This window comes from Takifugu rubripes, chromosome 21, assembly GCF_901000725.2.
Source record: "Takifugu rubripes chromosome 21, fTakRub1.2, whole genome shotgun sequence".
NCBI lineage: Eukaryota > Metazoa > Chordata > Actinopteri > Tetraodontiformes > Tetraodontidae > Takifugu > Takifugu rubripes.
The window spans coordinates 4490973-4507314 of NC_042305.1; the positions used below are offsets into that span (position 1 = coordinate 4490973).

The window sequence follows — 16342 nt, forward strand, 5'->3', positions numbered from 1 at the left end:
GTGACAGAAAACCGCCTCTAAATAAAAAGTTACGGCTGCTGCACTCACTGGAAAATGTCTGAGTTCAGGAACATCTGTGTCCCCAGAGGCCCGACCCAAAAACCCTACCCTCACATCTTAAAGTCGCTACTGAGATTTAAAACCAGACAGAAGAAAACCAATGAATCTTCAATGTTCACCCAGCTGCTGCAGTTGTTCTTACAAGATTACTGGAAAACTCTGAAATATTTGGTTCTGAAATATTTACTAAAATGCTCATGTGGGTCAGAACATGTCTGCCCTAAAGCAGCTGATGCAGCACAAAGCATCTGACAGTTTGTTTGGTTCCAGCGCATCAACACAATTTTGCTTCCATTTTTCATTTAAACGTTAAACACACAAGGACACTTAATACTCAGTAACAGTAATAGAGTGGCCTTTAGATCATATTATCATTTATTATATTATTTTATAAGTATTTTTTATGCTCAGCATCAAAGATGAAATGGGTTGTTTGTTGATACAATTGCTGTATTTTAGCATGTTAAAGGAAATCTCCACTATGTTGGTATCATACTACAACATCTGGAGAAATAAAACAAGACAATCACACACATTCATGCACTACGACACAGGTTGCGACCATCCTGAGCACACACCAGGAGCTACAGCCAAGACTTATTTCTATTATTTGATTAACCTGATCTTCTCCCTCATGGTGTCAGGTTCGGTTCTGAACATCCTGTCATGTCACACACCTCTGAACGTCAATGCTGCAGTGTGAGAAAACTTTAACGCACAGGTCAGCAAAACAGCATTATTACAAATCAGCAGAGCGAGTTATGTGAGATAAATCAGCTGTGTTTGGCTCTATAATGTGTGATTAGAATTGATCTCTTACACAGACAACCGCTAGAGGTGCAGCTTCCAATCCCTAAAACTTCTCCACAATGAGGAACTGAATGAGACATGAGAACACAGCCCAGCACATCAGCACATCACTTGCTCTTTCTCCCTCCATCCATCCATCCATCCATCCATCCATCCATCGCATATCCCACCAGTCTGAGAAAACAGGAGTTCCCAGCAGGTGCGTAGAGGACCACCAGGCTGCCTTTCAGCTGTTTAGTGTCCAGCCCCCTAAGCTGGATGTTGGCTCCACCAGTGCCACAGCCTTCCCTGTGACCCTCTGGAGCTTCGGTTCTGGCCATCTGAGCCTGCGAGGATCGCTGCTTGCCGCTGTGACCAGCGCAGCAGCCGCTGGGCAGGCACTGCAGACTCATGGACGAGGAAGCTTCCTCAGTGATCCAGCGAGCCAAGCGGCCATGGTCCCCCTGCACCGTCAAAGTCCTGACTAGTGAAACCCCGCGTGAGCATTGTCCGGCTCAGTTTGGGAAGTTTACACAGCACCAGGATCCAAAGCATGCGTCCCACTGGAGCAAATGCTTAACCTTCCATACAGTGCCCTAACTCCAATCAGGATAAGCCTGTGTAGTGGCGGATTAGCTTAGCCCCTGGAGGGAGGAGAAACTAAAAATAACAGTTCACTCACTGCGCCTCCTTCATCTCCTGTCCTACGCAGGATCCCGAGTGCTCGCACTGCACGCCTCCACTTCCTGCGCAGGCCCGATGACATGGCCAGGTAAGAGGGGGAATTCAAAAGGCAGAGACAGAGGAGAGAGCTGGCCAACAGAGCTCTGAGCCAGCCGCCTGTCCACCCTCTGTCTGTCCGTCTGTACATCATGCTACCGTCTTTACTCTGCCTCGCTCGCTCTCTGCTCGCTCACTTACTCGCATATACACAACCACAGTCACACTTGTAAGGACTAACACAGAGCTACTTTTTTTTTTTTAATGTGCATCATACTCCAAGATTAGTTTGGACTTGAAATGAAAATTTTTAAAATATAAATGAAAGAGTGAAACGTTTTATTTCTTTATCGTTTTACCAAATTGTGAGTGTAATAAATTGTTCTTTTTCTGAAGACACAACAAAGAGGTCTCCAAAAAACAGTCCATTATTCTGTCCTGCCAGCGTGAATCCCGCTTTTTGATCAGCATCTTGATGCCACATCTGTGAGGTGGATGGATGGTCTCGGCAAAGGAGAAGTGCTCTCACAGATGTAGAAAGATGTGTGAACAATATTTGAGAGAAAAATAGGTCTGTTGTATAGTTAGTTGTGAAATAGTTGTGAAAAATGGGAGAAAATTATACTAAACACATTTTGTTTAGCGTAATTTCTTTTTCTAAATATGTTAAATTTGCCAGACTTCTTGTTCCAGCAGTTAAATGTTAACAGAGCTCAATCAGACACTGTCTTGATAAACAGAACACCTCAACTCCAACCACAATCATTACTTAAAAAGCCAAAAAGCACAACTCGACACAATTGTGGCATTTGCACATTTTGGGAGCAGAAAATGTAAACCTGCTAATGCTACTGACTGTTCATGTCCAATAATGGCTTATAGGTCACCTTCCACGGGGTTATGATGGACAGATGGGCAGTTTCTGTTATTACTGAGTAATAGCAGTATTAGTATTCATGTGGATCAGGGCTGCTTATCTCTGTAAACAGTTTGATTCTACAGCCTAAAACAGTCTGATTCACTTGCACTAATATTCTAGAAAAGGTAACAGCAGAGTTGCAGCTCTCATGTAAAAGCAAGAAATAAATGAGTTCATCAATATTTACAGGCCTGTCAGGAAATGACTTATTCCCTTTGAATTGGTGAGAGAAATGTTATTAAAAGGTGTTGCTTTGCTAAAACTGAACATTAGAGCTCAGAAAATGGTGTGCCAGCAGAGGAATCTGTGTGAGAAGTCGTGTAAAAGTGCAGCCTCTATCTTTACAGCTACGGTAGATATGAAGGGGATATATCCTTCAACAACACACTCGTGTGTGTGTGTGTGTGTGTGTGTGTGTGTGTGTGTGTGTGTGTGTGTGTGTGTGTGTGTGTGTGCAGGTGGCCCTCAGAGCTTCAGACAGGCCTGTTCAGTGCTGTCACAGCAAATTGTCATCATGACTTCCTCACACTAAGTCTTTGTCTGTGCATGTGTGTGTGTGAACCAGTGTCTGTGTATTCTTTCAGTAAAAAGAAAAAAGAAGAAAAAACAATAAGATGAAGCTTATCGAACAAAACCTTGTTTCCTTTATGAGGTCACACATCACCTCACCTTGATAAAGGTTTATGTTAGACAGCAGAAGAGCGTAATTACAAACAACATGTGGGGCTCAGTGTCCAGACTGAATTAACTGTAATGTAATTAGCCATAAATGAAGTGTCAGTTAGATCCTGGAGCTTTACTGTGGCGTTAACACATTCACACTCAGATCAACACATCCAGAAATAACTGAGCATGGTGGCAGAAACACACAGGTACGCATCAAACACCTCAAACACCAGAAATTACTGAATATCTTATTATGAACTACAGCTGCAGTTAAAAAGTACAGATTTATGAGCTTCCCAACCTGACAGTGGAAGCCCATACCGGTGATCAGAGAGAGCTTTCACTATGACCAGCAAGGGTGCGAACGCTCATTTTGGTGCTAAAACCAGTGTCAAAATTCCTGCATTATTTCACAAAAACAATACTAACAGTGAGAAGACCTCTTCACAAACAACTTTACTCTAATCATGTCAAGAAAGGAATGGAAAAATAACATGATCTGAGGGAAGACACAATATGGTTTATACGGAGATGATTCACATGTCATCACTTAGTTGATAGGCAGCACAATGGCACCCCCTCCAGTGTGACACTGACATGGAGTCATAAATATTAGGGTTTAGTTAATAATTGGTAACACTTCCACAACAAGACTATATTGACTTCAGTGTGGCTAAATGCCAAAGTAAATGCATTCTTGTGCAACAGCTGATGTCGACAGAGAAGCCAAAGGCGAGCAGAAAACCTTTAGGATACGGAGCATACAGAATGATAAATGTAAGGATTTCAACATGGATTTCTTTGGAGATAGCAAGGAGACTGCATATAAAGGGAAAAACAAGCAACAACTTACACTTCAATAAATCATAAATTAACAAAGCACCAAATATGAAATCTGTAGCCACTGCACAAAGATTTGAATGTCTTCTTCTCTAGACAGTTGCCAGACCAGTTAACTATGGCAGCTGCTTGTCCTCACCTATGTGACACTGAACCACATCTACTGCTTATTGGGACTGACCTTTATGTCTGTTCTGGAGGTAAACAGCTCAAATGCAAATGAATAAAACTTTTTCAATGAATTCAACGGGGATTTTATATGATGAGATCAAGAACATACAGAGTAAATTATTTCTTGATAAACGTATGCATTAAAACTTTAAATTTACTTGCTAATTTACAGGTTAAATAAAGAAGGCTTTTTATTCCCATTTCCATCTCTTTGGACCACTCTCTCCCTGCTCAGTGACTCTGGATTAGGCTGTATAATACTCTATTGTTCTACTGGATTCGTGTGTCAGTCGGACATTTTGACTTGTGCTCCGTATGCAGAGCGACGTCATCTTTGTCCTGAAATCAACTCATGCCATTGTTCCAGCACGCGTCTCAGTAAAACTCCTCCTGGCCTTGTTGTTGTAAATATTTCAAACACCACTCCATAATAGATAAAGAAGGTTCCTCCAGAGACGCAGCCTAGGCTGATGAGATGAGTGAGATTACAGTTATTGGAGCAAAAAAACCTGCAGGTTTACTCTCACAACAAGCAGTAGGGGTGTAATGAAAGCTACAAAAAGAGGTTGGTGCTCAGTATGACCTTCTGACCTGAAGGAAAGTAGCTACACTGGCTTCTTAGCTTGCAGCTGACAGGGCAGAGGTGAACTTGTTTTCCTGTCTGTACCTACAAGGTTCAATAATCGTGGCTGTTAAAGCTGAAATATAAGTCTAGGCAGGATTAAATCACACAATTGGGTATTTAAAAACAAGGAAACCTGATCTCACTAAACTGGGATCCAGATTTGGGGATCTACCGTAATCATACCAGGAATCCAGATCAAGTGACGTCTCTGGTCATTTTCAGTGAGATGGAGATTAGGATAGTTTTGATGTCCAAAATCAGGATAATCCTGGTCTAAATTGGACGATGGATGCAGCATGGATCCGGGTGGTTTCAAAGAAGAGGAGGATTAATGAAAAATGCACAGAAAGGTTCCAGTAAATAAAATAAATTACAGACACACAAACAGCAAAGGTGTGACATCTGTTTGTGCAATTAAAACAAAATCCCCTCAGTTGGACTCTGAAATGCTGCCGTTTCCACTGGATTCGATTCTTCAAAGTGTGCATAAAAATCAGGTGATGGGAGCCAAACCGCAGCTTTACAAGCAGCTCAGAATGTTTTGCTTCATTTCATCTTCAATCACACTCAAAAATTCTGACGATTTCATGGTAGAAAGCAGAAATCAAACCGCAGTCATGTGACTGCCGAGATGTAAAAACATTATCGAGGGTTGAAATCATTTATGTCTGAGGGGCAATTTCATGAAAATGAAATGATTTGGGGTGAAATGAATTACTCCAGTAATCTACACTTAAGTAATTACGCTAAATAAAATTATCAAACTGTGATAAGTCAGTTTCTTTACAGACTACAACACTGGAGAAGATCGCAGTTTTCAGAGAGGAGAAGCGTGTGTGTGTGGGGACATTCGTTTAAAATGGGAGTCTAATCTTCAAAGCAGAGATGAGAGGCTCAAGTGCCCAGGGATTCCCTATCACTGCCTGTGACCTTTGCAGCGCACATCAGAGCGGCAAAGGACGAGTGTAGCTTCACTTCCTGTGAGAGGACTGCAGCTGGTGTGCACGCCACTTTCTCATGGTCGGCGAGGCTGACATGCAACACATCTGTGTTTGAATGGTTCTAAAGGCATCTGTTTAGAAGACAAGTGTGACTTTTTTAATCATCTTAAAAAAACCTGAAAGTGTAAAATATAGTATAGCACATTACACTTACCAGTGATAACTTAAAATTCCAAAAGCTTATTTACTGCATCTGTAAAAATCCTACAAGATACAAGCAAGTTTTATCCGAGTTATATATGAGAGTGGCTGCTGTTGACATTATTCGGTGTGGATTATTAACACAGTGATCGCACCCACCCACACTGACCTGACAGAGCAGCAAAACACTCAAATCATCAATCACTAATAAATTACTTTCACCCTGGTCGGCCCACATATGTGCAGCTACTACGGTACTCTTCTGTCAAAAGCCAGGAGTCAGTATGTATAGGACATACATTTCTCATGGCGTGACAGCTTTAAAATGGAAATATGGCCACAGGCCACAGATGCTGACGCTGCAGCATCGAGCTGGAAAAAAAAGAGAGAGAGATTAAACTTCCAAAGATCAGAGTCCACACAGCCCACACTCTGGATTCTAAGTCAATGTGCTTCAAGTGAAACCAATAGCTGTTGAAGGTGCACACAAAGGTCATCAACCAGCAGTGAGGTCACAGTCACTGCAATCACTTCTATTTATTCATTCAAATCAGCCCTGAACAATGAACACTGAGGTCTGCATGCAGGAAACTAGTCAGGACAAGCACTCACAATGTTTCTGTAAAATTATAGTTCAAAGCTACTTATCTGGTAAAAAAAATATGTTGAGTAAATGGACTATATTTCTATGGTATTTATAAGTCATTTTGATACTTTCAAATGTTCCAACATGGTGATTTTGGCTAAAAATGCCATTGTACATTTTGTTATGTACTTTTGTTGCTTTGATTCATACATGCAATCATTTCAAGTATTAATATTAGGTGGCAGGAATTACACAAAAGTGAGTAAAAACAATGGTAATACTGTAAAATTACACACAGCACAGGCCAAAAACCATGCAAGCACGCACAACTTCAACCCACGCACACTGTAACACAAACACAGCATTATGTGCACAAGGTCACGAGAACCAGTTTCAGCCAGTTAGCGCTCAGAATTTACACACAACAAACAAAGTAAACGAGTGCCAGTTGGCTGACTGGGTCTGTGTGAGTTTGCTGGAAGACCAGCTACCCAAGGTATGGAGCAGTCCTTACCATCTACATGTGCACTTTTATTGTGACTCAAATGTGAGCGGAAGCTGAATTGCTTTTTATTTATTTATTTATTTATTTCTGAAGAGGTACCCATGAGCAAGGTACTGAAACCCCCTATGCTAACACTGCGATTAGCTGGCAACTTATTCAGGGGGGTATCCTGCCTTCACACTTCTGCAGCCGGAGTAGACTCCAGCACCTCCCTGTGACCCCAAAAGGAAAATAGTGGTCAAGGGGGAAAAAAATTAATGACAGACAGTGATAACCTACAAACCTGAACAAACCTGATCTCCTGAACATGAGCAGGAGGGACTTCAGGGAAAAAAGGTTACTGCAACATGTTTCTTGGCATAAGAGGAGGAACATTAGTGCTGTTTTTGTTTCTGTGTTACTGCTCTGTTCTCAGCTCACAGTTCCATGAGAGGGTGCCAGGGCTCCATCTTCAGCTGGGAATGACTTCACCAGGGATCCTCAGACTGAACCAGGCCTCTAGCGGCCTGCAGGTTAACCTGCGATGAGGCTTTCTGGACAGCAGGAGTCCAGTAGCAGTTAATGGCTCATGCGACATATTTAGAGTTTAGGAAACCGTCTAACAATTTAAAGTTACGCTAATCACAGAAATAAAACAGGTTAGTTTTCTTCTTCTGTGACTCTGGGCTTCAGCAGAACACTAGAACCTATATCTAGCTGGAATAGGCTAAGGGATAAAGCAGTCAAAAAGTGTAATTAAACAGAAAATGATTATTTAAAGGATAACTAAAGGGATATTTGTTCCTTATTTTAAACACATCAGGATACAGTCGTTATCCCTTAACTCATCAATATTACAGTGAGGTCACTGTGCTACCATCCAATTTTACAAGTCTGTGTAACAAGATCATATTTTAAGGTAGTTTTAGGCGCTACAGAAACTTTTCTGGGGTCACTGATCATGTGTCATAAACATCAAACAACCTCAGTTCCACCTCTATATAGGATGGAAAAAAACCTTTCTGGATTGATTTTAAACTCTGAATTTTCAGATTTCACTCATATTTTCAAGCCAGATTTGATTCAAGTGCGACCAATCAAATCTAGCTGAATAGATGAAGCAAATAATAATGACTGGTGTGAGTTTTTCTCAGGGGGCTTCTAGGTGATGAAGTCATAGAGTGGCTGTGAAAGGATGTAAAAGAGTGATAGAGTGATAGAGTGCAGCGCTGAAGGCTGCAGCTACCTGACTCATCACCCAACTTACTTCACCCTGATAAATTATGCTGCTGCTATTTATGAGTTTCCTCTGACTGCACCTGCACTTATGCATATACATCTGTGCGTGTGTGTGCACGTGTGTGTTAGGCCTTTGGGCAGATACGCGTTAGTGAAGGAGAGACAAAATGTATTCCATTCACATATTCATTTATTTGATTTTTTACCAAGGTTCCTGATATATATTTTTTTAAATTAAGCTTTTAAATTACCCGCAATGAACCTCATTATCATGCACAGATAACCTTCCTCCCAAAACCATGTTACAACAACAGCTGAACACAAAGAAAGGACTCGATGTATTTACAATCATCCTTTGGGTGCTTAAGTTAATTACTCTTCTAACAGTCAATCTCAGCTGTCATTCACTCTTCCTTCATGTTCATTTATGTGGAACAGCGAATGTTTGAAAGGGAATTTCTTCTATCGATATGTTATGTGTCTATGTCTTAATGTTGTTGTTGTCGTCATTGATTATCAATAATGATGACAGCTGCTTTCAGTGGTAAATTTACCTTTTGCTGCAGTTCAGCCTGGACCTCTGATATGAAAATTCAGTTTTCCACAGCACAGACGCTCACGGTGTGCATTTCAGCAGTCACAAGTCACCCAAACTATTTCGGCCTACTTTTGCCTTGTCACACAGAGCTGTGTGTGTGTGCATGTGGTTGTCTACACTTGTACTGTAATCTTGTGAGAACAGAGAATCACATTATTCTAGCTGGCACCGATTGTAATCTGGAGGGTGGTTGTGGTAGCTGCACTGTGTGCAGAACACAGGAGCTGTTGTCCTCCAACATGTGTAACTACAACTTTCTCCTTCCACAAAGCTACAACAAAACAAAGCTTCACACTCCCACTGTGGCTCACTCTTGTTTGGTACAACAGAGTTACACACATAACACTGGTTATTGGACAGAAAAACACGGTACAAAGAAAAGAAAGAATGTAACTTGTTTGAGACCAAACCTTTGCTTCAGAATTCCTGGCCTAGTTTTGAGAAAATCTCTTAAAACCAAAAAGTCTCAAACTGGGCAGAACATGCAGATATTGCACGATATTTACAACAAGAATGTGAGAAAGGAATTTGTTTCACAGGTCAGTTAGTAATTTGATGATGGGGAGAAGTTCTATGAATCTAAACAGAGTCAAATTATTTTCTACTGGATAATAAAAAAAAACTACTGCAGTGTTTTGGGAACGTTGACAACTTCAGTATTTCTGTCCTTCCTCATTGAAGTGAGAAGCTTGATAAAATTCAGGTAATACCTGCACATATAATCCAACACACACAGCAGCACAAAAACCAGCGTGTCCATTGTTTTGCTTGTGACCCCAGCAGCTTCCTCTCTGCTCTGCTCTCCTCATATAGCAACCTCTCTCTACCACACACACAGAGTTCATCAACACTCTAATTTGGACTTCCTGTTATTTCTCAGTGTAGAGACAGTTGTATTTCTCTGATTAGCATCACAGTCACAACAGGACAACACTCAGCAACATCTTGTCTGTGTGTGAGGGCTGTGAGGTTATGATGGCTGATCACAGGTCAGTGTATCTATAAAAAGATCAACCATCACATTTTGAGTTCTTGCCTAGATGTCTGGTGTTTTCTTTCCTGATGCTGTCAAATCAAACATTCAGTTTTCAACCTTACATAATGATGTTTCCCTCACAGATTAAACAAAAGTATGGGCGTTCTGTTTTTACACAGCTGCAGGGTGTCTGATACATCAACAGCATGAGTGTTGTTGTGGTTCTGTGCCGTTTCTCACCAGACCGGTTTGACACGATTGGTTCACCTTAGTCAGAGACCACAGCTGAAACTCCTCCTGGGGAGAGTAAACACTTCAGCTGCAAACAGGTTCTCATTCCATTATTTCACGGGATCTTTGTAGGAATTAGTCCATATTTAATATAAAAACACCATCCTACTTTCACAAAATAATAAAAGTTTAAAAGTGATTCCTTTCATATTCTGTTAAGACTATATATATATATATATATATATATATATATATATATATATATATATATATATATATATATATATATATATATATATATATATATATATATATATATATATATATATATATATACCCTCACCCGACTTCATCAATAACCTGAAAAACATTGTGACATTTTTGTATGTACCGGTACTGCTGCATCAAGCTTATTTTCACAGGTAAATTTTCAATTGCGAAACACAGCTCAACCACACTTTCTTTCCATGTGACACAAGTGCGTTTGAGGTGCCGAGTGACACATCAGCTGAGGGGAGTGAGTGACTCAGCATAAGTCATATTTTACAGACAGGTATTCCCATTCTGCCTTCGGCTGCTCTGAAGAGATTCTGCCGACGGTGACAGCTGCATCACAAAGATCAGCCCTGAAGTTACAAACCTTTCACCAGACCACAGTGGTGGTTGGGTGATGGTGCAGGATGTTTTGGTCTAAATGGTGGCTGTGTCCTGAGGGAGTGGCAGAGGGGGGTAGATTAAGAGTCTTTAGTTACAGGAAGTGGCCTGTAAACCATCACTCCCTGTTCCTGTTATTCCACAGATAACGTCCTTTGAGTGATGATCACTCACAGGAAACAATCTCTGGAGGAACACAAACACAGTACGACCAGTACGTACAAACACAGTATGACCAGTACGTGCAAACAAGGCCACATACTGTGTTAACCAAAATTCCTACACACACCCATGCTGTTGCCATAGTAATTGCTGAAAGAGAGAAAGTAGAGAGCATTCACTATAAGAGTAATTCCTTAATTCTGAGAATAGATCCAGTTGTTCACTAGAGGTCATCTAGTGTCTAGTGTCTCAGATAAATAGATTAGTACTTCAACCAACACAGATAAACACACGGCTGATAGATGTACATCAAGTATACAAGAGCAGATTCTGAGGCCGACACACCCAGGCAGATAACTGATCAGAAGCTGCTGACATTTTCTCCTGCTCCAACATCTAAAATCTTCTAATTTAGGCAGCAGCGCAGTGGAAAACAGGATATAACCTGTCACAGCACTGGAAATGAATCCAAAAACACTGATGTTGTTCAAGATGACGAAGGTTAAATCAAACATGTTGACTCTTCTGGGAAACAAATTGGATTCTCGTTCAACAGTTGTTAAAATAGTTATGTGGTGTCCGACTGTGCCACACCCATGGCACTATTCAAAATCAAACTGAGGCGCATCAACAACGGTGGCTCGTAAAAAAGGGTGTTTCGGCATAAATCCACACTGCCAGGGCATTCCTGGCACGCTGCTACCGTGATTTAAATAACCTGCAGCTCGTCCACCATGTTTTACCATTGTCAGTGCTGAGTTTCAAACCAAAAATCCTACTTTTTTAAAAATATGGCAACTATGACAACACAGTTTCAAACAGGACTTACTGGCACTTCTCAAAATAGACTCCTGCTTTGACACCCCCCCACTCACTCGCTGCTACTACCGAACTTCGACAGCCCCACCCCCCATTAAATCCCCATCAGGTTTTACAGAAGAGCGAGTCGCAGCAGTGGTGATAGCACGCTCATTCAGAGCACAAGATGGCTCACACGGGATATTTTAAGTATGTCAAATGATCTGAGGGGGTGAGGGTGGGGGTTGGAATGCCGAAGAAAGGAAGCAATAATGGGTCAACACTTCAAAGCGTACGTGCATGTATGCACGCATTGTGATGACTAGCAGAGGTGAGGGCTGCTAAGTGGCATGTCACCCTATTGCATGAGATAAGCACATCTCTGGGGGGAGGCAGACCAGCTTTATCAGGTGCGGACATGCCAGCCCATACTGTCTCACAGGTACTGGAGGACATTGATTTTACATCACATCACATTAAAATTTAATCTTTTGGAATCAAGAGGCTGCTGTAAAGACTCATTCTGGGGAGGAGAACAACCGTATCACACAATCAAATGGATGAACAAGAAAATGCCGTAATGATGAAAAGAGGACATTTATCATCAAGGTGGATATAAATAACACATCATAACACATTCTAAGCAAATGCAACCAGCTGTTACTGAGCTGAATCCACATTGACAGAAATGTGATATATAGTAAAGAGATGAGTGTTAGATATCCTTTCACCTCACAAGATGTCATTACTGTTGCATGGGGATAATAAATTTGCCATTAAAAAGCTCATATTTGTATGTAGTTCAAGTCCATTGCACACAAAGGCCCACAACTTCTAAACACAGATACTCATGCAGGGAGGAGAAAAGAGGAATCAGGTAAATGCTTCCTCTCAATGCACATTCAAAATACATCACCAGGAAAAAGTCTAAATCTCTTCCTGAATGTCAGTAATCCCCATCATGTTAATCAGCTTATATAAAAAGGAAAATCTTCAGCTCAGAAGTTCTGATAAAAATCTTTTTGGATTAGTATAAATATTTGCATTACTTTTAAAGTTACACAACAAATTCGAACACTTGTTTCATCCAGAGTTGGATTAGATTCCACTGTAATTACAGCTCCCTGGTATGTTCTGCTTAGTTAAAAAAAAGTTTCAGATTTGTATTTAACTTTTATAGACATTTTACTGAATGACAAATGTGACCAATTGCCACATGTAATGGTATCTAAAAAGCTATAATTAAACTGATCATATTTATCAGGCTTTGATGGGCAGTATAGACCTGAATGTACAGCTAATTTAAAAAAAATCTCATGCACATTACAGCTGTGTTGTGCACGACGGTGACACTGCCTTACAGGAAATCACTGAATCATTCATGAAACTGAAGGCAACACATTATTTAACAAAAGAGTCAGGAAAAAAGGAATTGTGGGTTAGCTAATTTAATTTCATGGATATTTTATGGTGTTCTGGTTAAAATATTAAATGCAGAATATGGAAAGGAGCCTGTTGACTTGAAGACATGAAGTGTTGCTGAAAGCTACAAGTTAAAACACTTAAATGGCAGAAGAGAAGAAGAAAACTGTGATTCTGCAACCAGAAACACCCTCAATTTATTTATTTATTTATTTTATAATCGGTCCAAATGTAAGCAGCCTAATTATAGACATTGTTGTTGCACAACATTGTAAAGTGGAGAAAGGAATGAGGTTTGTGCATGCACGCACGTGTGTGTGTGTGTGTATTTGAATGCCTGAATCTGGTCCACAGCCCCAAGCGCATCCATTATCACTTGAGGGATTACTGTTAAAACACACTCAAATTGCAATAAGCACACACTGTGAAGCTATGAACTAGCATACACACACATCTGCTTCTTAAAATATGGAGGGACTCAGCAGATTTTCCAGAATTGTTCCATCATATTAAAGAAAGCTGAAGATATAAAAGACAAATACTGTGGACAGCAGCTAAAATGTACCGATAAACCTCTTTTTGTTCCCAACAATTCATGCCAAACAAAACTGTCCACAGGTGACTATTGTGGTGTATTTGGGAGATTCATAGTGGGTATACGCTACAATGTTCCTTATTATTTTTTGGTCACATTTTAGCAGTAATTATGAAAATGAGGCCAAAGTCAGCTATGAATAAGAGACTGAAAAGAATGTTGAGATATTTAACACTCACATCAACGGCTGGAGAAAGGATTGTGAATATTGTTTTCTATGTGCAGCATTAATAGTATATTTTAAAAATCCCCTGCTATTTCAGGGACAATAGCTCTTGAGAGAAGTGGGATTATTGAGTTGCAAGAGTTGTGAAATTTGAAATAGATGGAAAAGGCTGAAGTGTGTCAGTGTTGCATAGTAGTTTGTGGATGTAGCGCTGGTGTCTGACTGTGCCAGCCATTAATATGGGATGTGTGCCAGCAAATGAATGCTTTCCTTGTTCAGTCAGCAGCTGCGTTAGCGTGAATGCATCACTCAGGCTGCTGTTAGAAAGCAAAATGAGTTTGATGAAGAGACACAACTGAATCACGGGACTATTTATGGAAATCTGACGACTCGCAGGATAATTCGGGGCCATTGATTCTTATTTTTTTTGAGAAGGTGATGTTGGCCCAGGAGAGGAGACCAGTCAGCTGGGATGTGTTCTGTGGTGCGTTCAAGTACTTCACTACAGCCCCATCAACGGCAATGGCCAACTTTTGTACGCCTTTGGTAACATTCCAAAATACACAGAAAACTGGCAAAGATATATTACTCACATCACAACACCTTGGCAATCTTCAAAAAGCATGAGAGCGTGCACATTCAACAGTCTCATTCATTACGTCAAAGAGTCTGCACCAGAACAAGGAAAATCAAGAAACTTTCAAATGAATACTCTGCGATAAACATTTTTCTATGCTAAAATATTATCCTAAACCTTAGGAGTGATTTTTACACAAACCTGCTTTTTTGGAAACAATAAAAGTTATTTTAGAATTAAGATTTTAACGCACTGTCTGCTGATGCACTTCACCAGGAAGGACATGTAAGCCTATTCTAATGATGAAAAGAGGACAGAATTTAAGACTCAGAGAGGTTATGGAGGCTGAAGAAGACTTTGAGAGGGTGATTAGTGAGATGGCAGAGATTTTAGTACCACACACTCCCACAGCTACACATTTCAAACTACACACACGGCCCCCAGGCTCATAGAAGTCATCATAGTGGATGAATATTTATCCATCCAGACCACAGAGAACCCAGAGGATGTAAACACACACACATACATGCACACACACACACACACACAATTATATATCTACAATCTCTAAAGGCAGGAGCATAACGTAAACATAGTCATCTCTGTGAAAGTGAAAAAGGGTTTATGGATGATAATCCATATCACGAAACCATTCAGGATATAATTTTTGATTCCTTAATCCAATTTATATAATAGACCTGATAATAATCATCATTATGATGCTTTAGGCTACACATGTGGCTGTTGATAGGTGAGAACGCCTCCAACAATGGCCTGTCTCTTCATCCTCTCTCTCTCATTTCTGTCGTTTGTTGATTACTTGCAGGGACCTTTTAATCTTCGAGGAAAAATTCCCATCAAGGAAGTCAATCCGCACTGGATTACAATCTCAACCTCGGCTCTCAAGACTGGAATTGGGGCCAACTGGCGTCACTTGTCGCTTCGCTCGCGTTCCGAACCTCCAGAAACACCAACCGGTGCGTAAATATTGGCCCAACTTTGAACCAAAGCGCGTTTCTTATTGGCCCCCTCAGCCACAACAGGTGTAACGGCCCTCCGGTGATTGGCCGGCCGGCCTGCACTTCACCGCCGGGGAGCGCAGCTCTGAAATTACGTCTACTTTTATCAACAACGAAACCACCGGACAAATATGTTCCCGTCAAGGCCAACCAACGTAACAACTCCGTTACTTTCCAACACAATTAGACAGAGTGACTCACGCCGACAATGTCGCCTTTGCTCGGGTACGACACCATTCTTCCGCCGCCTTTCACGGGCATCCTGCTCCGGCTCCCGACGCTCTGAGCTGCCGCTGTCTTCTGTCACGGTTGGACCCAGAAGCGTCGTGGTTTACGCGTCTTCGTGCGCTGCGGCTACTCTGGGAAATGGAACATGTCTGAGAAGACAGGCCGGCTCCGCCCTCGTCACAGGCAGCCTGGCGTTCCTCCGGAGGGGGCAGCCCACCGGAGCGCTCAGCCAGGAAGAGGGAGGTCCGTCGGCTGCGCAGCAGCAGCAAACACTTCCGAAAAATCACCTTTCTTTCGTACGTTTTTCCGCATATGAGTAAAATCCACACTCTTCCAGATGTGGACAGCTGTGGGAACGTTTCACTTTCCTAAATGAGCAGGCTTCAAGCTCGTGCCCGTCATTGCGCACACATTACCCAGGAGGAGGAAATTGCGTCGTTTCTATTTTTGTTGACATAATACCTCGGGAAAATTATTTTCGATGAACTAGGAAACAGCGCAGTCATCACCGTGCACACATAATTATTTTATCCTAACTTTTTTAAAATGTGTTGATTAATGAAGCTACGTTGAATCACTTTGTTGAACCACTGAGGAGCTGAGCTGTCTCCAGGTTGTAGGTCCAGAACTTTCAGGCAGAGGTTTGTTTGTTTACCGACGCACTAAAACTTTATT

At 41.2% G+C, this 16342-nt stretch overlaps 1 protein-coding gene across 4 annotated transcripts in view; it reads right to left on the reverse strand.

The window, feature by feature from the left end:
• Nucleotides 1-16043, reverse strand: part of tjp2b (tight junction protein 2b (zona occludens 2)) — a 39089-nt gene extending 23046 nt beyond the window's left edge. The window contains exon 1 of one of the 4 annotated variants that reach the window (XM_011615238.2): nt 15641-16043. In XM_011615238.2, the coding sequence (XP_011613540.1) occupies nt 15641-15700 (60 nt within the window). In that variant the 5' untranslated portion in view covers nt 15701-16043. The remainder of the gene's footprint in view (nt 1-15640) is intronic. The other 3 variants (XM_011615237.2, XM_011615239.2, XM_029829995.1) reach the window with 3 other exon arrangements.
• Nucleotides 16044-16342: the final 299 nt, after the last annotated feature.